The 27,592-nt window shown below is 48.9% G+C and overlaps 1 protein-coding gene across 1 annotated transcript in view; it reads right to left on the reverse strand.

Moving 5' to 3' along the window:
- The window catches only part of LOC115471964 (calreticulin-like), a 76,616-nt gene that overhangs the window by 13,234 nt on the left and 35,790 nt on the right, over positions 1 to 27,592 (reverse strand). Inside the window, exons 4-5 of the mRNA XM_030205959.1 lie at positions 24,404 to 24,498; positions 10,512 to 10,721 (exon numbers count right to left, since the gene is read on the reverse strand). Of these exons, the coding sequence (XP_030061819.1) occupies positions 10,512 to 10,721; positions 24,404 to 24,498 (305 nt within the window). The remainder of the gene's footprint in view (positions 1 to 10,511; positions 10,722 to 24,403; positions 24,499 to 27,592) is intronic.

A 27,592-nucleotide genomic window follows, 5' to 3' on the forward strand; every position in this document is an offset into this window, starting at 1 on the left:
TGATGGCGAAACCCCTTTACCAGGCCACAAAGGGGGGTGAAAAGGAACCATTTGAATGGGGACCTACTGCTCAACAATCCTTCATTGCCATAAAGAAAGCCCTACTCCAAGCCCCTGCGTTAGGCCTTCCTGATGTGGAGAAACCTTTCTCATTGTATGTCCATGAGCGACAGGGGGTTGCTCTGGGTGTGCTGACCCAGATGATGGGATCTTGGCAGAGGCCTGTTGCATACCTGTCTAAACAGCTGGATGGAGTGGCTAAAGGATGGCCAGCCTGCATGAGGGCCATTGCAGCAACAGCCTTACTGGTCCAGGAAGCTGATAAGTTGACCTTGGGGCAAGAACTGGTTGTTAAAGTCCCCCACGCAGTTCTCACCCTCATGGAGTATAAGGGCAACCACTGGTTTACAAATAACTGTATGGTTAAGTACCAAGCCAGCTTGTGTGAGAATCCACGGATACACCTGGAAACAGTGGCTACATTCAATCCTGCTACTCTTTTGCCAGCATCTGAGGGACCACCGGATCATGACTGTATCCAAACTATGGATGAAGTGTACTCCAGTCGACCAGATCTTAAAGATGTTCCTTGGAGGGACCCAGATGTAATTTATTTTACAGATGGAAGCAGTTATGTGGAGAACTCCAAGCGATTGGCAGGCTATGCTGTGGTGACAGAGGACAAGGTGATAGAAGCAAGAGCCCTGCCCCAAGGAACTTCAGCCCAGAAAGCAGAACTTGTGGCCCTCATACGAGCTCTGGAGCTAGCAGCAGGACTGGTGACTAACATTTATACTGATTCTAAGTATGCCTTCACAACTCTACATGCTCATGGAGCTTTGTATAAGGAAAAGGGACTCATAAATGCTGCAGGCCAACCTGTTAAGTATGGACCTGAAATACTTCAGCTGCTAGAGGCTGTGTGGGCCCCTAAGAAGGTAGCTGTCATTCATTGCAGGGGACATCAAAGAATAGATACTCCAGTGGCCCGAGGGAACCGCCATGCTGATCGGGTGGCCAAGGAAGCTGCTCGAGGACCCCCAGCAAGTACTGTGACTCCCCTGTTCCAAATTCGATTGCAAGAATGGACGCCTATGTATACCCAAATGGAAGAGAAATGGGCTCAAGAGGAAGGTGCAGTAAGGAGACCTGATGGCTGGTTACATCTCCCTGATACCAGAGTTCTGGTGCCACGCCACCTAGCTTGGCCTGTAGTGTCTCAAGCTCATGACCTATCACACTTAGGGAAAACAGCACTAGCCCGTCTACTCAATCGAGTAGTGGTGCTGGAAGGATTGGATAGTCTGGTTGCCACTGCCTCTGCCCGATGTACTCTCTGTGCCCAGAATAATGCTCGTCAGGGACCCCGTATTCCACCAGGAGTTCAGTCTAGAGGACTAACACCCTTTGAGTCCCTAGTTATAGACTTCACAGAAATGCCCAGGAGCGGTAGGCTCCGATACCTCTTGGTCATGGTCTGTACCTTTTCTGGGTGGGTGGAAGCATATCCTACAGTTACTGAGAAAGCCACAGAAGTAGCTCGAGCTCTCCTTAGGGATGTCATCCCCAGGTATGGACTGCCCCTTGCCATAGGTTCAGATAATGGTCCCGCCTTTGTTGAAGCTACACTTCAGGCCCTGTCCCGCGCATTGCGCATTACCTGGAAATTGCATTGTGCCTACCGTCCCCAGAGTTCAGGGCAGGTTGAGCGAGCAAACAGAACCTTGAAAAATAGCCTAGCAAAGATTTGTCAGGAAACCCAACTGAAATGGCCACAGGCATTGCCACTAGCCCTCTTTCGCCTCCGATGCACCCCAACTAAAGGAACAGCCCTCTCTCCCTTTGAAATTGTGTATGGGAAGCCCCCAGCCATTTTACAGGGAATTAAGGGAGACATAGGGATTTTAGGGTCTGCCCAGGTGCAGGAGCAGGTAGCCCTCTTGGGAAAGATAATTTCTGAGCTTCAGTCTTATGTGAGAGAAATAAACCCTGTCCCCTTCCAGGCTCAGGTACATTCCTTCCTGCCAGGGGATAGAGTTTGGGTGAAAGACTGGAAGCTCCAGCCTTTGGGGCCCCGATGGAAAGGACCTTTTACTGTTTTGCTTTCTACCCCTGCAGCTGTGAAGGTCGCAGGGATTACTCCATGGGTCCATTGGTCTCGAATTAAGTCTGCTGACCAGACTGAGCCCAGCACGGATCAGACGGAGCCTAGACAGTGGAGAGCAGAAAGAGATCCAGCGGAGCCATTGAAGTTGCGCCTGACCCGAACCAAAGAATCTACTAGCTGAAAAGAAGGGTCAACTGTATACTGCAGGAGCGGCTGAACTTCGGCTTCACACTGAGACTCTTTCTTGCCCTGATTCTGGCTTTCTTGGAATTTGAGAGCTTGATCCTTGTCAGTTGAGGGTCTATCCCAACTGGTATAAGAACTCAAAGACTGAGAACACTATATGAGAGTAATCTGTGATTAGCACAGACTGTTGAAATATTATTGCTTAATTAGTTTGCTGTATTTGTTTTAGATTAGGAAGAAAGAAAATGTTAGTAGTTTGGATGCTTTTGTTGTTTTCTACTCCTTGCCTCCTTGTTCCTAATACCCCAACTCGCTCCAACCTTTGGTTACACTCTGTCCAGGAACTAATTAGCCAGGCAAAGATTACTTCCCCTTGTATTGTGTGTTCCCGATTTTCTCCTTATACCACAGATGTCCCAGCTGTACCTGTCCCTGTGCAGCTCCCAGCTCATACCTCCCTATTTTTCGAGTTCAGGCCCTTGGAGCCAGGATTATACTTGGTGGTCCTTTTATAATGCTACTTCCCCCTCTGATTCTTCTCTAAGGCCAGTTTTTACGTCTCCCTATCCAGCTTCTGGAGTGTTTTGTTTAACAAGAAGCATCTCAACTGTTCTTCCCATTCCCTGTAACTATACTAATGTTCTCCCAGAAAAAGGAGAATCTGTGTGGGTAGTTTCTCCAGGTACTCCTATGTGCCCTGCTACCATACCTGTAGATTATGACCCAGGTGATTATCTGGCTCCTAAGCGTACCACTGAGAAGACTATAGTGTCCAAGCTTATTTTCTACTTTCATAAGTCCCCGGGGTATGAAGAGTTACTAACAAATGAGCAGCCTGTCACAATTGGGGATTGGCGCCTATGGTGTGCAAAGTCTCCATTTCGTCTTCGTTCCCCCTGGGATAGGGGCTCGCATTATGGGCACCCTAAGTACCCTGTCCAGCCTGAGCCAACATTTATTGGGAACTTTCCTCACCCTCTTCTTGGTCATTACTGGCTCTGTGATAATGTCCTCCACATGATTCTTCCCCCTACATATAATTTTTGTGTATTGGTAACCTTGAATTATTTTCCTAAAGTTATTCCTCTCAAGCCACTATCCCCGCACCGCTCTAAGCGAGAGGCTTTGTCCTTACCCTCCTCCGTTGCCACAGAGGATGAGGCGATTGAATTAGCCCTCCAGTATATCAATTCTACTTATCCTCTGACTAAAAAGAGACTTGTAGCCCTTTCTGCCACGGCCTGGATTCCAATTGGAGGCCCGGTAGCGGGTATTACTGAACTAGGTATGGCTACCCGGAGACTTCAGTCCCTACTCCATGTTTTAGTTCATGAGCTGAACGTGGTAGTCAATGCACTGCAGGATCAAATTAATGAATTAAGTATAGTTTCTCGGTATAATCGTATGGGCCTTGACTATCTCTTTGCAGCCCAGGGTGGTCTCTGCACAGTGCTAAATTCTTCAGAGTGCTGTACTATTGTCATAAATAGGACGCATGTGGTTAGGCATGCCATGGATAAAGTCCTACAGTTGGCCAGCCTTAATGTGGAGGATTACCGAGGAGGATTAGACCTTACCTCCTGGTGGTGGTCATTGACCTCCTGGATACGTCCTTTGTTCATTTCCCTAATAGTCTTAGTTTTAGCAGGGTTGTTGTTTTGTTTCCTGGCCTCATGTGCTTCGGCAGTATGCCGTCGGACCTTAACAAGTAGGGTAATGGTGGTTCATAAGTCTATTCCTAGTTAGGATCACTATAATCTCCAGAGTTTGAGTTGTGAGACTTATCTCTGCATAAGCTGATTTTAGTCTCAAAGGGGGGAATGAGGCAGCCATGGCATAATTATATATATAAGAAATGATATTAAAAGCTTGAAGTTAGAATTCTAGCTTTTTACTTTGCAACTAAAGTGAAGGTATGCCAGATGGTTCAGATTATATTGAACTCTAGCGTTTGCCGGGCTGGGTTAGAAAGGTCAGAGACAGGAATTTCTTTCACCCTGGTGAATGATGAAAGCTAGCTCAACAGCTGTATATTATTAGGCATACTGAATAGTTTTGTAAGCAGGCAGTTTGTTTAGGATTAAATAGAAAAATGCTTAGATAGAAAATACTATTTAGAGAGAGAGAGGCAATAGATTAGTATTTATAAGTTTTTGATATTTAGAATATGTCTTATAAGAAATACTGATTCTGTGTAGTTAAATGTAGAATACCTTTTTAAATCTAATGTTACTCTCTGCTGTATTTTCTAAGCAAAGACTGTAGTGAAGAGGCCAACATGTGGTTTGACTTAGCCATAGTTCTGGCTGGTTCAATGTATAAGCTGATAGGTGAAGAGGTCAGAACTAGTCAGCTCTCTTCTCCTTGATTAATTATAGGTAAAATGTAGAAATGGTCTTGAAAGTGATAACCTGATATGTATGCTATTAAGTAAGACTGACTTTTGACCCCTTTAATGAATGCCAGAGTTTAGTTAGCAGTTAGTATGAACCAGACTAGGAATATGAGAATAACCAATCTCACTAGGGCCTCTTGGTCTCTAAGGGAACCCAGTTTAAGCTATAGATGAGACATTAATCATAAGGAAAATATAAGAATTCTGGAGACCAAATGTCTGGCTTGAGGGGCCCCAGGTTAGAGGTCAGTTTAGGATGTCTGGAACCTATGTAACTGATATTTTTAAAGTAATGATTGGTTGAGGCAAAGTGACCAATCTATTCCTTAACCAATTGGAGAGTAAGGGGGCTGGGCTAGGCTAGGCTGGATAGAACTGTATTTAAGTAGGAGCAGAAGCAGTTTACGTCAGAAGGAGCTCAGAAGAAAGAGAAGGACAGAAGGAACAGACAGAAGAAGGAGAAGACAGCATAAGAAGAGAAGCAGCTGAGACAAAGACACAGAGAGCTGAGAGAAAGACACAAAGAGAAGAAGAGACTTAATGCTGATGTCCTGCTTTGTTTGCTGGCAAATAAAGAAGATTACTTTCTCATTCTGGTGTGTGCTGTCTGACTCCTGAAGCATCACAAATTCCTATCTCAATTCCTGCAACAGTAAAACGATAGCGTTATTAAGTTCAAAGTATGGATTTTCCAAATCTGTTCTCTCCACAGGCTGGATACTCTAAACAAACAATCATTTGGAGTTTTACTATAGTTCCTTTGAGGTCTGTCCCTGACAGGCTTTACAATTCAGTGAACGCTACTTTCCCCTCTTGCTTCAGGGTCCCTGCAGCCAGTCCCAGACATGGCTTCCACAGGTTCAACACACAGTAAAGTCATAACTCCAAGGTTCCTGTAATCTCTCTCTAACACAGCTTCACAAGTTTAATCAACACTCTCTTAACTTAAGGTCCTAAGGAAACTTGCACTACCTCACTGAATCCTCTGCTTCTGGCAAATACAGGGTATCAATGTCTGCCGAGGGCCGCTCCTCTTCCCCAGGATCTCCCCAGCTAATGCATCAACCAGGAACACCCTGGGGGGATTCTTTCATTTGGGGCCTCTCCCTTGGAGATCTCTTCCCTGAACTGTTCTGCCCCAGGTTATTTAACCACCTCACTGCCTGAGACCCACCCCTCTGACTCATCAGCTTAGCGCCATCTGCTGTAAGGTGGTTTAACTTCAACATCAGTAAGAGTGCTGTTAATGAAACCTGCTGCTATACCATTCACTCCCTCTCAGCTTAATTAGAAAAAATAATAAATCCAATTCCTCATTGCCCTTCTTTGAGCCACACTGTACTGGGCATGTTATATTTACTTATTTCCTGTTCCTATGGAAGGTAATTTTATAAAGGCCATGGTGGAAACATATAGCCCAGGTGGAGCTTAGGCCAAACCTGGGCCATCACTGTCTATCTGAAAATCCACTGACACTTCGCATCATTGGGAACACCATCAGATTGAATTCCAGTGACCCCCCCAATGATCCTCAATTAGCTGAAAAACATAATTGCTGAGAGACCATTCCCCCGATCCAGATCTTGATGACTGAGAAAGTCCGCCTGAACATTGTGTACATTTGCTAGGTGCATGGCCAACAGTGTGGCCAAGTGAGTCTCTGCCAAGCTAAACAGCCAACAAACCTCCAGAGCTATTGCCACCCTGCTTGTTGACATAGGACACGGCCATCACATTGAGAAGACCTGGAATGCTTTCATAAGTACATAAGCATCGCCATACTGGGATACCAAGGGTCCATTGAGCCCAGCACCCTGTCACCGACAGCAGCCAAAAGAACAAGCAATTTGTCGAGCCCATCATAGAAATACTGTATTATTCCCTCATCCATTCAATAACATTCTATGGCTTTTTCCTCCAGGAAGCCGTCCAACCCTTTTTTGAAGTCCGCAAAGTTAACTGCCTTAACCACCTTTTCCAGCAGCGAATTCCAGAGTTTAATTATGCATTGAGTGAAGAAAAATTTCCTCCGATTCGTTTTAAATTTACCACACTTCAGTTTCATCGCATGCCCCCTTCCAAGCTGCGAAGACCCTAGATATCCATTCTGAAAAGGCTATGACCTGGAGAGGCCCAAAATCCCAGACAGACTTAAAGACCACCAGGGGCCCCCCAACTATGGAGATGGGTCAGACTGCAGGCCCATCTCCAGACCCCACAGAGGTGGGCCCATTGATGGAACCTGTTCCCTGGGAGCTGCACAGCTAGGATATAAGATGGCTGATGCTCCTGCCAAAACCCATGTGTCCGTGGTTAATTAGGCCAAATCCACTGGGTGCTCTGACCCTGCCAGGCCACCCACAAGTAATTCTGGAGGATTCCTCAAGGTGCTCCCCGTTGTTTCTAAGGGCCTTTTCCCACAATTGGGCAAACAGAGTCAGCAGTCGCAGACATCCAGTGGCTGCCATAAAAGTCACAGTACAATGGCACAGAAACACCCAACCTCTGAAAGCCTACAGGGAAAAACCCCAACCCACCATCTGAGGGTGGGGTCAAGGTAGTGTGCCCTGCTCTGGAGAGGACGTCCCCACAGAGGGGGGAGGCAGAAGCCCTGCTGGAAGGGGCCCTGCAGGACCTGTGCCAGATTCCTGAGGGACTCAAAGCAGGGGACTCCCAAAAGAAGAAGTGTAACACACCCCAGGGCACCCAGAAATGGACCACAGCCCACAGTCTGGAAAATCCAGCGACCAAGGGACTCAAATAGCCGACCATAGTCAGGCGCTGCAGAAGTCAGACCGGAAAACCTTCAACCTTCTGCTGAAGTAGAGAAAATACTGACTAGCTCCAGACTGCACCTGCTGTCACTGGAACTTGTCAGTTTTTTTCTTTACCTCCATCTGCTGGTCAGGGGATACAACCCACTGGTTTTGGAACTTACTTTCAGTTGTAGATGGTACTGACTGACATGCCGCTGCCCCTAAAGCTGCCTCAGCGCATGTCTTCAGAACTGAAAAGCTCAGTGTCTTCTGGGGCATGTAGTTCTCCAGATTTATTATTATTATTATTATTAACATTTGTATAGCGCTACCAGACGCACACAGCACTGAACACCTGACACAGAGAGACAGTCCCTGCTCAATAGAGCTTACAATCTAAAAATACAGACAGACAAGACAATTAAGGGCGAGGAAAGTACTGGGTGAGAAGGAACAAGGATAGGGGAATTGAGTAGTGGTTAGGAGCCAAAAGCAGTGGTGAAAAGGTGGGTTTTCAGCATAGATTTGAAAACAGGTAGAGATGGAGCTAGGCATACAGGCTCAGGAAGTCCATTCCAGGCATAAGGTGCCACGAGGCAAAAGGAACGAAGCCTGGAATTAGCAGTGGAGGAGAAGGGGGACGACAAGAGAGATTTGTCCAGTGAGTGGAGTTTACAGGGAGGAATGTAGGGAGAGATGAGAGAGGAGAGGTAATGGGGGGCTGCAGAATGGATGCATTTAAAGGTCAGTAAGAGAAGTTTGAACTGTGCACGGAAGCGGACAGGGAGCCAGTGAAGTTACTTGAGGAGTGGACTAGTGTGGGTAAAACGATTTTGGCGGAAAATAAGTTGTGCTGCAGAATTTTGGACAGACTGGAGAGGAGAGAGATGGCTGAGCGGAAGACCAGTGAGAAGCAAATTGCAATAATCCAAGTGAGAGGTGACAAGGGTTTAGATAAGGGTTCTGGTAGCGTATTCAGAGAGGAAGGGGCGAATTTTGCTAATGTTGTAGACAAAGAAGCGACAGGTTTTGGCTGTCTGCTGGATGTTAGCAGAAAAGGAGAGGGAGGAATCAAAGATGACTCCTAGGTTGCTAGCAGATGAGACAGGGAAGATGAGGGTGCCATCTACTGAAATAGAGAATGGGGGGAGGGGCCAGGTGGGCTTGGGGGGAAAGACAATAAGCTCAGTTTTGGCCATGTTCAGTTTCAGGTGGCGGTGTGACATCCAGGCAGCTATGTCGGTCTAGCAGGCTGAAACTTTGGCCTGGGTTTCAGTAGAAATGTCAGGTGTGGAGAGGTAGAGCTGAGTGTTGTAGGCATAAAGATGGTACTGGAAACCGTGAGATGAGATCAGAGAGCCCAGGGAAGAAGTGTAAATGGAAAAAAGAAGGGGGCCAAGGACAGATCCCTGAGGAACTCCAACTGAGAGTGGGACAGGGGTGGAGGATGATCCACCAGAATATACTCTGAAGGTACGGTGGGAGAGAGAAGAGGAGAACCAGGAAAGAACAGAGCCATGAAATTCACACGAGGACAGTGTGGCAAGGAGAAGACTATGATTGACAGTGTCAAAAGCAGCGGATAGATCAAGCAGGATAAGGATGGAGTAATGGCCTTTAGATTGGTGAGGAATAGATCATTACAGACTTTAGCGAGTGCTGTTTCAGTCGAAAGCCGGATTGAAGCGGATCAACTTCTGGATTCATAAGTCATCCTTATTCCTTGCTTTGCTTTTCTGACAAGCAGAGTCCATTTGCTTGTCACAACATGTAGAAAAGCATATGTAGGATCACCTCCCCCCCCCCCCCCCCCCACAAATATATGGTAGAAAGCCAGCTATGCAACACAATGCTATGTGTTGTCACGAAACACGTAGCCACCCGCCTGGGGTTACCCTGTGGCCACTTAGAGGGTCTATCCCCAGCACAGCTCAGGTCTGCCTGCACTTACAGCTTGTGCTCTACACTAGCACCCTCCTCCCACTGACTGGGTCCCAACAGACTCTGGGCTAGTCTCCCGCTCTCAAATTATCCCCAGTGATTTCTAGGTTACTGGGGGCCATACTCCCAGTGGTCCCACAGTTCCCAAAAAGCACTCACAGACTGAACACACAAACCACCAGGATTTTTTATCAGTCCAGACAGCAGAGTCAACAAACTGAAAATTGTTTATTGTCCTAAAAATATGGAAGTGAAATATACAAAGTGCAATCAGTAGAACAGAAATAGGTAACTGAAATATGGACCAATTAAAACACTAACTACACATTTGCTTACTTGCTAAAAAGTACCTGGGAAGATCAGGACATATAATTGTTCACTGAGCCTCAGCAAAGTGATCCTGTTCTCTTTTCTTCCTGGCTAAGACTGGAGCAAAAGCCAGTACTCCTGGGTAATTTCAAACTCCAGGTCAGAGCCCAGAACAACAACATTCGAAAATAGCTGGTTACATCACTGCAGGCACTTCCTATTACCTGTGCACTAACTAAAAGAAGGAACTGTCACTCCTCTGTAACAGTTTTAAACATAAACATGCACCACCTGTTGGCCAAACTAGAGAAATACATTTCAATAAATACCCAATACATTTTACAGGCTTAAAACACACTGTTCCATCACATGTGTAAAGCAGGGTTTGGAAGGAGCTGGGCTAGAGTTGCAATATACCATTTATTTCACTGGAAAACCTCTCTAAAATTGCCCTCATGGTGTTCTTTTTTTCCATAAACATAAAGAGCCAAATGTTCAGTATGAAGGGGTTTTCCCCAATTTGTGGTTATGAGAAAAAGATGCTCGGTACAGCTGACCCCAAATGTGACAAATAATAAATCTGAGTTGTATTTCCTGTCTTTATCTGTAAACTGGAAACTTTAGTACAGGTCAGGAAATCCTGCAGTATCTTGCACTGAAGTACACTACATAAATTTTAAGTCTTGGAACTTCAAATCCTTCAGAACCTGAGATTCCAAAATAAGTTTTTATAAATACATCTCTAGGAAATTCTTACAACAGAACTTGCCAGCATTACAGTCATGGATTCAAGAACAATGTAATTTAAGTGGCTCACTTCTGGTTTCTTATCTTCAGGATCATCAATCTTTTCTCTTTCATCCCAGTCATCAGGCTGCTTTGCATCTGGATCTTTGATTTTCTTGGGTGGTAACATATCCCAGTCTTCTTCTAGACTACCAGATTCTACTTTCTGGTTATCAATCTTTACCTCATAGGTGTTATCAGGACGAACAATCAGAGTGTACAGATGTGAGTATTCATCATCCTACAAAAATGAAAGGACATTGCATTGATAATGGGCACCACAGAATTTGGTAATGCTACACCAGCAAAGAATGATTTTATATTCACTAGTTTAATCATTCCCATTGAACATTATCTTCATATAAATTCACAAAATTCTATATGAAATCTGAGTGAGAGTGTTTTAATTTATAGTGAGGTCATATTAGCACAATGGGAGTACCTATGTGCCATTATAAAATAGCCTATCAAAGCCATCTACAAAAATACATGAATTCTCCCCAGTGCTGCCCCCTGTACAGTCCCTGACCGGCCTACTTTTAACATGGGAGGTCAGAGCCAATATTCTGTGGCACTGCCCAGTTTAGGCAAGAAGCTTTGAATATATTGGGTTCTAAATTTACAGGGTTTTTCAGCCCTGAAGTTGGGGGGGATGGGCAATTATAAGAGGTGGGCTATAATTAGAAACAATACTGTAAATGAAATTACATATGGTAAAATTATGTATCATACCTGATAATTTTCTTTCCATTAATCATAGCTGATCAATCCATAGACTGGTGGGTTGTGTCCATCTACCAGCAGGTGGAGATAGAGAGCAAACTTTTGCCTCCCTATATGTGGTCATGTGCTGCCGGAAACTCCTCAGTATGTCGATATCAAAGCTCCATCCGCAGGACTCAGCACTTAGAGAATTACACCCACAAAGGGACACTCTGCCCAGCTCACCACCGCCGAAACGGGGGAGGGGAATTAACCCAGCTCAGCCCCACACAAGTGGGGGAGGGGAATCCGTCCAGCTCATCCCCGCGGAGCGGGGGAGGGACACCACACCCGCCGATGCGGGGGGATCTGGCTTATCCTGCAACCGCAACCGCGGGAGGAGCTGACTGACCCTAACACCGCCGAAGCGGGAGGGGTACAAAGCTGCCCTACAGCCGCACGAAGCGGGAGGGAGTGCCGGCAGAATTTTAAGTCTCAATCCAGCCCCGTAAAACGGAGGGGAGAGGAATGCAGCAGCTCACTGTAACACAAACTCGTCTCAACTCTTGAAGAATCCAATTGAAAAAACTTGAACACGAAGTCTTCCTGAAGTAACTGAAGACTAAACTTGAACCTGAAATGCAACCAGAATATAAACAGTACAGATATCTGGGAGGGGCTATGGATTGATCAGCTATGATTAATGGAAATAAAATTATCAGGTATGATACATAATTTTACCTTCCATATCATCATGCTGATCAATCCATAGACTGGTGGGATGTACCGAAGCAGTACTCACCCAGGGCGGGACATTGAAATCCCTGACCTCAACACTGAAGCTCCAAACCGGGCCTCCGCCCATGCCGCCACAGTCAAGCGGTAATGCTTGGAGAATGTATGGGCCGATGCCCAAGTTGCCGCCTTGCATATCTCTTCCAAGGAGACGGACCCGGCCTCTGCCATCGAGGCCGCCTGAGCTCTAGTGGAGTGAGCCTTCAGCTGGATAGGCGGCACCTTCCCCGCGGCCACATAAGCCGCTGCAATGGCTTCCTTGACCCATCTTGCCACTGTAGGACCTGCAAACAGGACAAACAGATGATCCGACTTCCGGAAATCATTGGTCACTTCCAAATATCTGATGATGACTCGTCTCACATCCAGATATTTAAGAGCAGAGTATTCCTCTGGGTAGTCCTCCCTACGAAAGGAAGGGAGACAGAGCTGCTGATTCACATGGAAGCGAGAAACAATCTTGGGCAGGAAGGAAGGCACTGTGCGAATAGTCACTCCTGCCTCAGTGAACTGCAGAAAAGGCTCTCGACATGAGAGTGCCTGGAGCTCGGAAACTCTTCTGGCTGAAGTGATAGCCACCAAAAAGACTGCTTTCAACGTCAGGTCTTTCAGAGATGCCCTCGACAAGGGTTCAAAAGGCGGCTTCTGTAATGCTCTTAGCACCAGGTTGAGATTCCACGCAGGCACCGAGTGCAGAGGAGGGCGCAGGTGATTAACTCCCTTGAGAAAACGCACCACATCTGGCTGCGAAGCCAGGGAAGCACCCTTCAGGCGGCCCCTGAAGCAAGCCAGGGCCGCTACCTGGACTTTAAGGGAACTGAGCGACAGGCCTTTCTCCAGATCTTCTTGCAGGAATGCCAACACTGAAGAAATTGGAGCAGTGAATGGAGAACATGAGCCTGCTTCACACCACGCTGCAAAGGTACGCCAAACCCTGGCGTAAGCAGTAGAAGTAGAGCGCTTCCTCGCTCTCAGCATAGTGGCGATGACCTTGTCTGAGAAGCCCTTCTTCCTCAGACGCTGCCGCTCAATAGCCAGGCCGTAAGACCAAAGGGGGAGGGATCCTCCATCACCACGGGACCCTGATGTAACAGACCCTGCTCCACTGGCAGCCGCAGAGGATCGTCGACTGAGAGCCTGATCAAGTCCGCATACCAGGGACGTCTGGGCCAATCCGGACCCACCAGGATAATCCGGCCCGGATGCTTTGCCACCCGGTCTAGCACCCTGCCCAACATGGGCCAGGGCGGGAACACATAGAGGAGCTCTTGTGTCGGCCACTGTTGGAGAAGAGCATCTACTCCCAGGGATCGAGGGTCCCGTCCTCTGCTGAAAAAGCGCGGCACTTGGCAATTGGCCGATGACGCCATCAGATCTAGGCTCGGCTAGCCCCAGCGCTTCGTGATGCCCAAGAACGCCTGAGCAGATAGCTGCCACTCTCCGGGCTCCAAGGTATGGCGACTGAGAAAGTCCGCCTTGACATTCATGACTCCGGCAATGTGGGCCGCTGACAGCTGTTCCAGGTTCGCTTCCGCCCACTGGCATAGATTCATGGCCTCCTTGGCTAGAGGGGCGCTCTTGGTACCTCCCTGGCGGTTGACATAGGCCACAGCCGTGGCATTGTCCGACAGGACCCGTACTGGCTTCAACGCCAGTACCGGGATGAACTCCAAAAGCGCCAACCGAATGGCTCTGAGTTCCAGGAGGTTGATAGACCACTTTGCCTCTGCAGGGGACCAGAGCCCCTGCGCTGTCCTTCCCAAGCAGTGGGCTCCCCAGCCCGACAAAGAGGCGTCCGTCGTGACGACAATCCACTCCGGGGTCACCAGAGGCATTCCTGCAGACAACTTGTCTGTCTGCGTCCACCAGCTCAGCGCCTTGCGCACTGCTGGGTCCAAGGGAAGGTGCACAGCATAATCCTCCGACATCGGAGTCCAGCGCTGCAGCAGAGAGTGTTGTAGTGGTCTCATATGAGCCCTGGCCCAGGGCACTACTTCCATCGTGGCCGTCATAGAGCCCAACAGCTGCACATAGTCCCAAGCCCGAAGAGGAGAGGCTACTAGGAACTGGTCCACCTGAGCCTGAAGCTTGACAATCCGATTTTCTGGCAGGAACACTCTGCCCACTTGGGTGTCGAATCGAACTCCCAGATACTCCAGGGACTGAGTTGGGCGCAGCTGGCTTTTCTCCCAGTTGATGATCCACCCCAGGGAGCTCAAAAGAGCAACCACCCGGTTCACAGCTTTGCCGCACTCTGCATAAGAGGGGGCTCGGATCAACCAGTCGTCCAGATAAGGATGGACTTGTACTCCTTCCTTCCTCAGGAAGGCCGCGATGATCACCATTACTTTGGAGAAGGTCCGCGGAGCAGTAGCCAACCCGAACGGGAGGGCTCTGAACTGGAAGTGTCGGCCCAGTACTGCAAAACGCAGAAAGCGTTGATGAGGAGGCCAGATGGGAATATGCAAGTATGCTTCCTTGATGTCCAAGGATGCCAGGTACTCCCCTGCCTTCACTGCCGCTATAACAGAGCGGAGAGTCTCCATGCGAAAGTGCCGAACTTTCAAGGCCCGATTGACCCCTTTGAGGTCGAGGATAGGCCGTACAGAACCTCCTTTCTTTGGTACCACAAAGTAAATGGAGTAACGTCCCTTGCCAAGCTGATTTTCTGGCACCGGAACGACCGCACCCAGGCGGATCAGATTGTCCAAGGTCTGCTGCACTGCCACAGCTTTGACCGGAGACTTGCAGGGTGAGAGTACAAACCCGTCTCTTAAGGGTCGGCAGAACTCTAGCTTGTAGCTGTCTCTGATGACTTCCAGCACCCAAGCGTCTGAAGTTATTGTGGTCCACTCGCCCAGAAACGAGGACAGCCGTCCTCCAATCTGCACTGGGGCGTGGACCAAGGCCCCGTCATTGGGTACGAGACCCTGGGGGAGGACCGGAGGGAGCACCTCCGGGACGGCGGTCTCTGCGAAAGGAATGCTGCTTGGGGGAGAAGTTCCTCTTGAAGGAAGAGGAGGCAGAAGAGCCCGACCTGCCCGGGCGGTACCGACGGGCTTCCTGAAACCGTCCTCTGGAGGTACAGGGGTGAGTACTAGCCCGAGCCCTGACCTCTGGTAACTTCTTGCCCTTAGACGTGCCGAGATCGGTCACGATTTTGTCCAGCTCGACCCCAAAGAGCAGCTTGCCTTTAAAAGGCAATCTAGCCAGGCGGGATTTAGAGGCGTGGTCAGCAGACCAATGCTTCAGCCAAAGTCACCGCCGCGCAGAGATTGTCTGAGCCATGCCTTTAACTGAGGCCCTCAAGACATCATACAGCAAGTCTGCCAAATAGGCCAAGCTCGATTCCAGGGCCGGCCAATCAGCCCTCAAGGAATGATCCGAGGGGGAAGCCCGCTGCACCATAGTCAGGCACGCCCTGGCCACATAGGAGCCGCAAACTGAGGCCTGCAAACTTAAAGCAGCCGCCTCAAAGGACGACTTTAAGGCCGCCTCCAATCTTCTGTCTTGGGCGTCCTTTAGGGCCGTGCCACCTTCCACCGGCAACGCCGTTTTCTTAGTCACCGCAGTGATTAAAGAATCCACGGTAGGCCACAGATAGGCCTCACGTTCACTTTCAGGCAAAGGATAGAGGCGGGACATAGCCCTAGCCACTTTAAGGCTCGCTTCCGGGACATCCCATTGAGCCGAAATTAAGGTGTGCATGGCATCATGCACGTGGAAGGTTCTAGGCGGGCGCTTCGTCCCCAGCATAATGGCAGAACCAACAGGGGCTGAGGGAGAGATGTCCTCCGGAGAGGAAATCTTCAAAATGCCCATGGCCTGCACTAACAGGTTGGGCAAATCCTCTGAGCTAAAGAGCCGCGCTGCAGAGGGGTCATCCGCTCCATCCGAGCGGGGATCCGTCTCCTCCAAGGAATCCGCAAAGGACCGTTGGGAGAACTCAGAAACGCTGCCCTCATCTACATCGGAGGAGACAAAGTCCTCCAAGGCCTGGGAATCAACCCGAGCGCGTTTACCTCCGGGGGCCTCAACCTCTTTACCAGACGAGGGAGCAGGGGCAGCATTTTGCATAAGGAAGGCCTGATGCAGCAGCAAAACAAACTCGGGGGAGAAACCCCCCAGACTGTGCACTTCCGCAGCCTGGGCTACAGCCCTAGACGCACCCTCAACCGGCGCTCGCAAGAGCGGGGGAGAGACATGCTGCGCATCCAAAATGGCGTCCGGCGCGACACTCCGCGAAGGAGCCGCGCGGGAAGAACGGCGCTTAAGTTTAGCCGCTTTTGTGCCGTCGCCCAAATTAAGGGCGTTCATGGCATTAATGTCTCCCACCTCAAGGGCGGCCCAAGAAGAAGCCGTCCGAGCCGCGTGGCCGGCCAAGATGGCGGAGGCGAGCAGCGGGGGATGGGCGTTTATGGCGGGAAAAACCGCCACACCGGAGGAAGGACCGGGACACTCATCGGTCACGAAACTCACTCAACAAGGGCGAATCAGACTTTAAGACCCCCGCATCCCCTCTAGAAGCGCACAAGCGATCCGGGGAGCGACTCTTTGCGCCCTCGCCCTCCGATGCCATAGGCCACGTGGAGATCAATCGGGGAACCCCCTGCCCGCTATAAAAAGGTAAAAATTACCTGCTTTCCGCTCCGAGCTGTAACGACCTGGTGTCCCAGTGAGTAGCTGCAATAAACGTTTAAATAAACGTCGAAATAAACGCCTTTAAGGACGTTCAAAATTTTTTTTTTTTTTTTTAACGGAGCCAGCGGGAGGGGGGAGAAAAGGAGGGACCTGGCGCCACCAGGTTTGCACTTGCTCAAGAAGAGCCCTCAACCCCAGGCACTCAACAAAACCTAAAAATTAGGCTTGGAGGCCTAGCCAGAGCTGCTGCTGTGTGTGACCACCACCTGCTGAGATAGAGAACATACTGAGGAGTTTCCGGCAGCACATGACCACATATAGGGAGGCAAAAGTTTGCTCTCTATCTCCACCTGCTGGTAGATGGACACAACCCACCAGTCTATGGATTGATCAGCATGATGATATGGAAGTGCTGTTTACAGTCAACAGCAACAATTACAGTACAGAAATTTTTCAGAAGCCACCTACCACTCTTTCCCTGAGTATAAGTATATCCAGGGTTCAACACCACGTATGCTTCTACCCAGGGAATAACTAGGCACAATCAGAGGTGGGGATAGGTCAGTGGAGGCAAGTGCAAGTAGTTTTGTAATTTCACTTGGTATGCAGATGTCCTCATTTGGGTATCAAACTGGGAACTATCCACATGGAACTGCCACTGAGTCATTGGCTGGCCCCAAACTACAGAAAGTATTATACACTCTCCACCCCTCACCCTCTCTTACTGTGTAAAGAAGAAATAAGAACGTATAACTTCTACATGCCAAAAGAAATCATTTCAGCAGCTCAAGTTATATGCAGCTAAGAAAACAAATAGAATGTTAGGTATTATTAGGAAAGGAATGGAAAACAAAAGTGAGGACGTTATAATGCCTTTGTATCGCTCCATGGTGCGATCACACCTCGAATATTGTGTTCAATTCTGATCAACTCATCTCAAAAAAGATATAGTGGAACAGTAGCGTAGGAAGGGGGGGCAGTGGGGCGGTCCGCCCCAGGTGCACTCTGCTGGGGGGGTGTCGGCTCCGCTGGTTCCCTGCTCCCTCTGCCCCGGAACAGGTTACTTCCTGTTCCGGGGCAGAGAGAGCAGGGAACCAGCGGAGCTGACGCAGCTCCCAGCGACATGCACTTGGGGCGGTTCAGCCCTCCCTCCCGTCCCTCGCCGCTTTCCCATGTAAGTACGCGCTCCGGGGGGGGGGGGGGGTGCACTCCGGAGAGGGGAGGGTGCGCTCCAGAGGGGGGAGGGTGTAATTCGTTGCCAGAGAATGTGGTAAAGGTGGGGTTTTAAAAGGGTCTGGACGGCTTCCTAAAGGAAAATTGACTTGGGAAAATCCACTGCTTATTTCTGGGATAAGCAGCATAAAATGTATTGAGCTTTTTTGGGATCTTGCCAGGTATTTGTGACTTGGATTGGCCACTGTTGGAAACAGGATGCTGGGCTGGATGGACCTTTGGTCTGTCCCAGGTGCCTCTGTGCTTTTATAAAATAGGCAAGCAGAGCTAGCTCCAAAAGTGCACAAATACTGACACACATATTTACAGCTGCTCAAAAGGTGATGTGAATGTATGCAGGCACGCTATGCATTTATTTATGTATTTTATAAAATATGAGCACAAACTGTTCTACCCACCTTTGCAGTGCACAAATAAGTACATATGATCTTATAGGTATGCATACATATGTGCAGTTTTGTGAAAAGACTTTCCCATGCCTAAAGTTGACTTTAGGCATGGAAAAGGGTAAATTAGGTCTTACCTGCTAATTTGCTTTCCTTTAGTCCCTCCGGACCGGCCCAGAATGTGACTGATGGGTTGTGCACGCATTCCAGCAGGTGGAGACTAAGAAAAAATGCTGTGACTCTAGCGAGCCAATAAGAGCCCTTGCCAGCTAGAGAAAGATCCAGTAATAAAGTACCAAAGCAGAAGGAAAACATAGGAGACATACATAACCTGTGCATCCAAAAAACCTGAGCAGCCACCGGCACCTTGCCAGCAAAGGGTGAGTGCCTTCCAACATAACATGGTCCTTAAACAGGACATTTCAGCAAACCAGAAAAACATTCCTTTACTTATAAATTTCAGTAATATATAACTAGCAACACAGCTCCCAAAAATGAACTCTGAACTCATGAAAAAACACAGATATCTGAAGGGAGGGATCTGGGCCGGTCCGGAGGGATTAAAGGAAAGCAAATTAGCAGGTAAGGCCTAATTTACCCTTCCTTAGCGTCCCTCCGGACCGGCCCAGAATGTGACTGATGGGAAGTAACAAAGCAGTGAAATTATGGGAGGGACCCTAACAGCCCCGCCGACAAAACGCGCGCTCCAAAAGCAACCTGACGATGACTGAGACCGTCTAGACAGTAGTGCTTAGAAAAAGTATGCAAAGACGACCAAGTTGCCGCCCTACAAATGTCTTCTGGAGGCACCAGACAACGCTCTGCCCAAGAGGCTGCCTGACTTCTTGTAGAGTGTGCCTTAACATGCTCTGGAACAGGTCGCCCTGCAAGAAAATAAGCTGAAGCAATCATCCCTTTAAACCAACTAGAAAGAGTGGGCTTAGAGGCCATGAACCCCTTACGCGTACCGCAATCAGAACAAACGGTCAGACCGCTGGAAGTCATCCGTGACTTAATATAGTGTTTCAACACCCGTTTGACATCCAAACACTTCAAATGCCGCGGCTCCTCTGAGCTGGAGAAAGAACCTAACACAGGCAATACCACTGGCTGAAACCGAGTTACTACCTTGGGGAGAAAAGAAGGAACTGGCCACAACACTATCCGGTCGGAACAGAACTCCAAGAACGGAGATCTACACGACAACGCCTGCAACTCCGAAACTCGCCTAGCTGAAGCAACGACCAGGAGAAATACTGTCTTCAGAGTCAAGTCCTTTAAAGTACAGGACGACAAAGGCTCGAAGGGAGGCTTAGTAAGAACCTTAAGCACCAAATTCAGATCCCAACGAGGAAAAGAACATTGCGAGGGGGGACGAAGGAGATTAACTCCCCTCAAAAAACGCACCACATCCGGATGACTAGCTAGAGACTTCCCTTGCACATGGCCACAAAAACAAGACAAAGCCGCAATCTGCACTTTAAGAGAAGCCAAAGCAAGGCCTTTGTCAAAACTGCGCTGTAAAAAATCCAAAATTTTCGGAACCGAAGCACTAAAAGGAGATAAACCAAACTCCTTACACCAGTCCTCAAAAATCTGCCAAGTGCGCACATAGTTCAAAGAGTGAAGCATAGTAGCAATGACCTGAGCAGAATAACCTTTCTTAATCAACTTAGACCTTTCAAGAGCCAGGCCGTAAGACAGAACGGATCCGGATGAACGACGAGACCCTGCGACAAGAGATCGTGCTTGACCGGAAGCCTGAAGGGAACATCCACCAGAAGATGTCGAAGGTTGGCGTACCACAGCATTCGAGGCCAATCCGGTGCCACCAAAATCAAACGTCCCTTGTGCGTCTCTACCTTCAGAAGAAGACGCCCTATCAGAGGCCACGGAGGAAAAGCATACACTAGACCGGCTGGCCAAGACTGAAGAAGAGCATCCATGCCCTGCTCTTTGGGATCCTTGCGATGACTGAAGAACAGAGGAAGTTTTGCATTGGTTGTGGAGGCAAACAGATCCATTCTGTGCGATCCCCAACGATCGACCAGCAGCCGAAACGCCACTTTGCTTAGCGACCACTCGCCGGGATCAAGCATGTGACGACTTATAAAATCTGCTTGAACATTTAGAACCCCTGCTACATGAGCCGCTGACAGAGCCACCAGATGCACTTCCGCCCATTGAAGCAATAACGACGCCTCTCACTCCAATGGCAGACTCCTCGTCCCTCCTTGCCGATTGATATATGCTACTGCTGTGGCATTGTCCGACATTACTCGTAGTGCTCGACCTTTCAGGAAATGAAGAAACCACTGGAGCGCCAGACGAATCGCTCTGGTCTCTAACAGGTTGATTGAAAATAATGCCTCCTGATGAGACCAGAGACCCTGAGCAAACTGCCCCTGACAGTGAGCTCCCCAGCCGCGGAGACTGGCATCTGTTGTCATTACAGTCTAGCTGGGCTGATCTAGAGGCATACCTTTTGGTCAAATTGGCCTCCCGAAGCCACCATCGGAGACTGGACTTCACTTGAAGCAAAAGTGGCAATCTCTGATGAAGGGAATCCTTCTGTGATGACCATCTCGACAGAAGTGACCTCTAAAGAGGCCACATGTGCGCCCTGGCCCAGGGCACCGCCTTGATTGCCGCTGCCATGGAGCCTAAAACTTGTAGATAGTCTCTTGCCAACGGACTCGAATTCTGCAAGAAAAGACGAATCTGAGCCTGCAACTTGAGGACCCTGGCCGACGGCAGAAACACACGGCCCTGCTTCGTGTCGAACCGGACTCCCAGATACTGAAGGCTGAAGACGGCTCTTCTGCACATAGACTACCCAACCTAGGGACTGCAAGAACTCTATCACCCGAGCTGTCACCTGAACACTCTTGCGGTAAGACTTTGCCCAGATCAACCAGTCGTCCAAGTAAGGATGCACTAAAATGCCTTCCATTCTGAGAGCCGCAGCTACAATGACCATGACCTTGGTAAACGTACGAGGAGCAGTCGCAAGACCGAAAGGAAGGGCCTGAAACTGGAAGTGCCGACCTAGCACTGCAAAACGCAGGAAACGTTGATGCGCAGGACAAATAGGAATGTGGAAATAGGCTTCTGTAAGATCGAGAGAAGTCAGAAATTCCCCGGGCCTCACTGCAACTAAGATGGACCGCAGAGTCTCCATCCAAAAGGAGGGCACCTTGAGGGCTCGATTGACCGCCTTGAGATCCAAATTCGGACAGAAAAAACCCTCCTTCTTGGGAACTAGAAAGTAAATGGAGTAATGGCCTTGACCCTCTTCCACTGAAGGGACAGGACAAATAGCTCGAAGGTGCAGAAGTTTTCGGAGAGTATCTTTGACTGCCTCAGCCTTGATGCGAGAATGGCAAGGGGATTCTAGGAAAGCATCCGACAAAGGGTGAGCAAACTCTAATGCGTACCCATCTCAAATAACCTCTAATACCCACTGATCCGAAGTAATCTGGGCCCACCTCTCTTGAAATTGTGCCAATCGAGCGCCCACTTGGACTAGAGGCTGGGCCCACCCACCTTCATTGTTGGAGACGGGAGAAGGAGGACAGAGAACTCCCTGCCTCTCGACCTCCTCTACGACCTCCTCGAAAGGACTGAGACCTTTGGAAAAATCTGGAGCGTTGTCCCTGAAAAACTCTGCCTGACTGAAAACGACGAAAATCATGGCCTCTACCACGAGCTAAGAAATTGCCATGACCAGACCCTCTCGGACGATCCTCCGGCAATCTAGGAACCTTAGCCTCACCCAAGCTATTCACCAGCTTGTCCAATTCTTCTCCAAATAGAAAAGAACCTTTAAAGGGAAACTTACTAAGCTTAGAGTTAGAGGCCGCATCCGCTGACCAACCACGCAGCCAGAGCGTATGCCAAGCCGCAACTGAAAAAGCCATAGACTTAGAAGAAGCTTGAAGCAAATCATAAAGAGCATCTGTTAAAAAAGCTGAACCCATTTCCAGCTTAGCTACTTCATTATCAATAGCAGAAAGGTTATCCGAAGAATGATCTAACACCTTCTCAGACCAGCGGACACAAGCTCTCGCTACCAGGGAGCCACAAATTGCAGCCTGCATTGCCAGAGCCGACACATCAAAGGAATTCAATCCAACGATCCTGGGGATCTCGCAGAGCTGTACCACCATCTACCGAGACAGTGTTTCACTTGGTAACCGTGGAAACTACCGCATCCACAATGGGAGAGCGTAAAAGGTCTTTATCTACATCAGGAACTGGATAAAGCCTGCCCATGGACCTAGCCAGCCTAAAGGCAGAATCAGAAAACTCCCACTGAGCCTGAATAATATCCTTAATATCCTGATGCATAGAAAAGGACTTACCTGCTCTGCGAATACCCTTGACCAACAAATCTACCTTTCTGGGCTCCGATACCTGAAGATCCTGACCATCAAACCTCAAAGTAGAAGCAACCTGAGAGATAAGCTCCTGAAGATCATCCTTGTGGAAAATCCGTACTACTGAAGAATCCTCTCCCACAGGAAGAGATTCCTCACCTTCTGCGGACTGCTCAAACTCCTCCGCAAACCGCTCGTCAGGAAAAAATGCCTCCTCCTCCTCCAATGAGGGCATATCCTGGTCATGAGCGCAAAACAAATCTTGCTCAGCTTCCTCCAAAAGCCTCACCCTGAGGCACAGAGACCCCCTCCAGAGACCGACTCCCCGGAGGGTCCACAGGCGCAGTTATATGTAAAAGAAAGGCCTGGTACATCTGTAGTACGAATTCAGGAGGAAAACCTCCTTCCCCCACAGAAAAAAGAGAATTGTGCAAAATAGGGACAGGCCCAGCAGCAAGAGAGGCCTGAGGAGCAGGAGACGGCATGGCATCCAAAATGGCGACGTTTACCGCAAAAATCGGCACCGGGAGAGATGGCCGCCGGCAAAACAACGGAATCACCCCCCCCCCCCGACGGACCACCGACTGCTGCACCCTGATCTTCCACAGCAGTGCAGTAGCAACAAACACCCGCCGCACCTAGCCCCTGCCACACAAAACAGCGGTGGAGTTTCTTCAACATCGCGAAGGAAGGAAAATAACAAAAAACAGCTGATCGTTCCAACGCGAAAGAGCTGCCTTGCTTGTTAAAAGTGCCCAAAGACAGCTCTGCCGACACAGCAGACCGGGAGGCTTCACTCTTTACTTTACTTTTTTTTTTTTTTACAGCAGCTGTCTCTCCCCACCTGCACAGGTCCCCCCTTGAGGAGCTGGAGGTAAATCTGTACTGCTTTTAAAAGCAGGAAAAAATGCTAGCAGAGAGAACTAACTAGCACCCACAACAACCGGGGAGGATAGGGGGGGAGGGACTCAGCCTTCCGAGTGTGGCACCCCCGAGGCTCACAGAGACCCCCACAGGCCTCAGCCTCTACAGAGCAGGGTTTTTTTTTGTAAAATGCACAGGAAAGCAACACCAAATAGAGACAATCCACAACACTTTAAACCAAAAGAGAGAAATAGAAAAGAACACCTTCCACCTGCTGGAGACTGAGCTTACTGGATCTTTCTCTAGCTGGCAAGGGCTCTTATTAGCTCGCTAGAGTAACAGCTTTTTTTTCTCAGTCTCCACCTGCTGGAAGGCATGCACAACCCATCAGTCACATTCTGGGCCGGTCCAGAGGGACGCTAAGGAAAGCCTTTGTAACATTATCCCTCTGAAAGGTAATCTTGTCACAGGGTACCTAGGTTGGGAGGGCACATAGGCACATATGTGGCACCTGCCTACATAGGTAACAAATGCATATGTGTCTTAATAAAATGACTTACCCGAATCCCACACAAGAAATGACACTTTTTGTATAGGTTTAGGCTCATACGAATATTTTATAACATATACACACAAACGCCATGCCAGACCCATCTCTGCCTCCAGGAATGCATAGGTCCTATGTGTAAGCAGTACATTCTTTCATGCAATTTTATAAGAATCTATTCGCATATGTAAGTGCCATTTTACAAGTATAAATACCTTATTCAACCGTCACCATAATAAACTTTTTATGTTTGTTACACTTCTACATTTCAGAAAATGTTTTAAATCCTGAATCTATGCCAGAATGTGCTTATTTTATTTATTCATGAAGTACACAGTGTTCGCTCACACTTTCAGAGTACACATTTAATTAATACCTTGCATCTGATATCTTTCTTGATTAGGTGATTTTTTTCCTTGTAGTTGAAGATAACATGCACCTTCTTCATTCCTGATCCACAGATATCTGGGCCTGACAATGACAAGATTCAGTACCCAATTTAATAAGTTTTGAGAGACCAGATGAAAAATAAAAAGGAGAGGGAGAAATTGCCATCCCTGTCTATTAGAAAAATGCATTTTCCAACTTACATTCTGCTGATTCCCCCTTATTTCTGAATGAGCAACCTGTCCATAAATAGAAATATTGAAGCATTTGCTTCAGTCATTGTGTCCTAGAAGATCTAGCACATATGGAACTATCAACATCAGATCAGCACAATACCTATGTAGGTTGAGCTAAATATTTCAAAGGAGCCATTTAAAGTTTATATGAAACAATTACAGGCCAATCTTCAAAGAAGTTATACATTTACCTGCAGTCAGTGATTGTACATATATTTTCAAATTTTATATTGAATTAAAAAAAACTGCACCTGATCATAGTTAGCTTTTGTGAAATGTTAAATTTAGTTTGCAAAGCAAATTTCACATGTAATTATCAATTAATAGTTAATAAACTGCTTTGCATAAGTTTGCATTGCATTCATTAACTATTACATTAAATAACATTTCACAAGCATAAAGCTAGATGTAAAATTCTACTATTTGCAAGTTTAAGTTTATTTGGGGCATCTTTGGGGACGCAGCAACTGCCCTGTCGCGGCGGGCCAGTCTTGCAGTGGTCCCCGGCGGTTCCAGCGTCCCACGGCCCAACAACGTCAATGCCAGCAAGAGTTGGCTCCCTGGGTATGCATGCACATCAAAGCTGTGCATTTAAGGGCTAGCAGCCCTAGGCAGATACCGGTGCCCCTGGATGACATCACCTACTGGGGGTACTTAAGGCACATGGACACTTCCAAATTTCCTTCACAACAGGTCGTCCTGCTTGCTAGCATCGCCTCAGCGTTTTCATTCCAGTCAGCCGTCTCAACATCCTGTCTTCAGCGTCTTATCTCCAGCTCCAAGCCCTGCCTTGCCTCCAGCTCCAACCCCTGCCTTACCTCCAGTTCCAAGCCCCACCTTGTCTCCAGCTCTGAGCCCCACCTTGTCTCTGGCTTCGAGCCCTGCCGTATCGCTAGCTCCAAGCCCTTACTTATCTTCAGCCTTGCCTTCCTCATCTCCATTTCCAGCCTTGCCTTGTGTTATGATTCTGCCGGTTTGGCTGAGGGGGAGGGGGGGACGTCTCTTCTGATTGGCTGCCAGGGGTTGTGCTGACGTCAGGGGATAGTACTTTAACCTGCAGCTGAAGAGTTTCTCTGCTTTTGCGTTACTTACTTGGTGGTAACAGGGAAGCCTGATAGGTTTCTCTCAGAACATGCTCTAGGTTCTGACAGGGATCTGTGTTGTATTAGAGTATTCTTTTCCTTCCCTCTGGGTTAGCTACTGCTGTGTGTGTGTGCGTAGCTCTGTAATCAGGGTCAGCTGCTCGTTTGTTTAGTGGGGGCTGGGCATTGCTCAGCCTCTGGGCTGAGTGAGAGCTTCTCCTTTGTTTGTTTGTTTTAAGGATTTCTCTTCCCAGTGTCCGCCTGCTGGCTCTGTGAGTTTAACCCTTTGTGTACTGTGTGTATTGTATTCCTGCCTCTGCCAGTGTGTTTGTTGGATGCCCCCCCCCCCTCCCGCTCCCTCTCGGGAGAGGAAGCATTCTCTGATTGTTTGTTGATTTATGGCACTCTCTCTCTGCTGGCTCTACAAGCTTAACCCTTTGTGTTCTGTGTGCCTCTGTCCACAGTGGGTTTGAGGCAAAGGCTTTCTGCCTTCCTTTTGTGTCTGGTTCCTCTGGCTTCTGCCTGGGGCTCCTACCCTGGTGGGGGGGGGGGGGTTGCTGTGTTAGTTCCCCTGTCCTGTGCTAGTCCCCTGGGTGGGCGTGGCCCGCTCTGGTCCTTTGTTTCCCCCTCTGCCCTATTGCTGGTGTTCAGCGCATGTCTGGCATCTTGGGGCCCTCTGGGTTCTTTCACCCCTCCCTGTGTGTGATTGGGTTCCAGTTCAGCCGTGAGGCTCGCACGAGTGGCTCTGTGTGCCTGGGTTCTGGTTCGGCCGCGAGGCCCGCCTGTATGCCTATTTCCCTTCTTCCTGAGGGACTGTGGGGAGGGGTAGCTTAAGGGGTATTGTGTAGCTGGGGTGTGCGGTGGTGGGTCGATCTCCCCTTGGCCTGGGTCGGCGCCCTGCTGGCCTCGGCCAGGGCCCAAGGGCTCACGACCAACCCAACGGATTACACCTTGTCTCCAGCCCAGCCTTGGTGTTCCTTTCTTCAGCCCAGCCATGGTGTTCCTGTCTCCTGCCTAGCCATTGTGTTCCTGTCTCCAGTCCTGCCTCTGTGTTCCTGTGCCTTGCCCAGGTCCCGGTCCTGCTGGGCTTGCCCCCAAGAGCTCTTTTCAGAGCCACTCCAGGTTCCAGTTCTGCTGGGCCTGTCCCCAAGGGTTCTTTTCAGGGCCATCCGTTAGACTAATCTGACCTCCTGGTTGAGAACCCAGTGAAGGCCCAAGGGCTCACCATCCAGACCAGTGACAGACTGTGAAGGCCATGAGCTTGACCAAGTCACCAGCCTTGCAGCTCCTTCAGCAGCTGGCTCTGCATCTTCAATGGCTCTCCGGAGTGGTCCAAGATCTGACCCTAAGGAAGGACCACTCTGAGTCCTGCGGCACCTCAGGCCACAGGTCCTTCACCCATGGTAGCTAGCTGTTTGTGCAGCACTGCGTACGCCTTGTAGCACTATAGAAATGCTAAATAGTAGTAGTAGTAGTAGTAGCTCTGGACCAGCCCAAGTCATTACACCAACCGTATCGGTGATCCAGTTGGCACCTTTCTTCCGGTACGATGGGAACCTGAAGACCTGCAGGGGTTTCCTCAACCAGTGCTAAATAATCTTTGAGCTATTTCGTCTCTGACAGGGCCCGGGTGGCATATATCATCTCACTTCTCTCGGGTCCAGCCCTTGCTTGGGCTTCTATCTGGGAGCGAAAAGCCCAGATATTAAACAACCTGAAAGAGTTCTTGGCACATTTCAGATAAATCTTTGAGTAACTGGGGAAGACCTCTTCTGCGGCCTTTGAAATGCTTAACCTGCAACAAGGGTCGCAACCATTGGGTGCCTATGAGGCTCATTTTCAAAGCACTTAGCCTCCCAA

The sequence above is a fragment of the Microcaecilia unicolor genome, chromosome 6, assembly GCF_901765095.1.
Source record: "Microcaecilia unicolor chromosome 6, aMicUni1.1, whole genome shotgun sequence".
Taxonomy (NCBI): domain Eukaryota; kingdom Metazoa; phylum Chordata; class Amphibia; order Gymnophiona; family Siphonopidae; genus Microcaecilia; species Microcaecilia unicolor.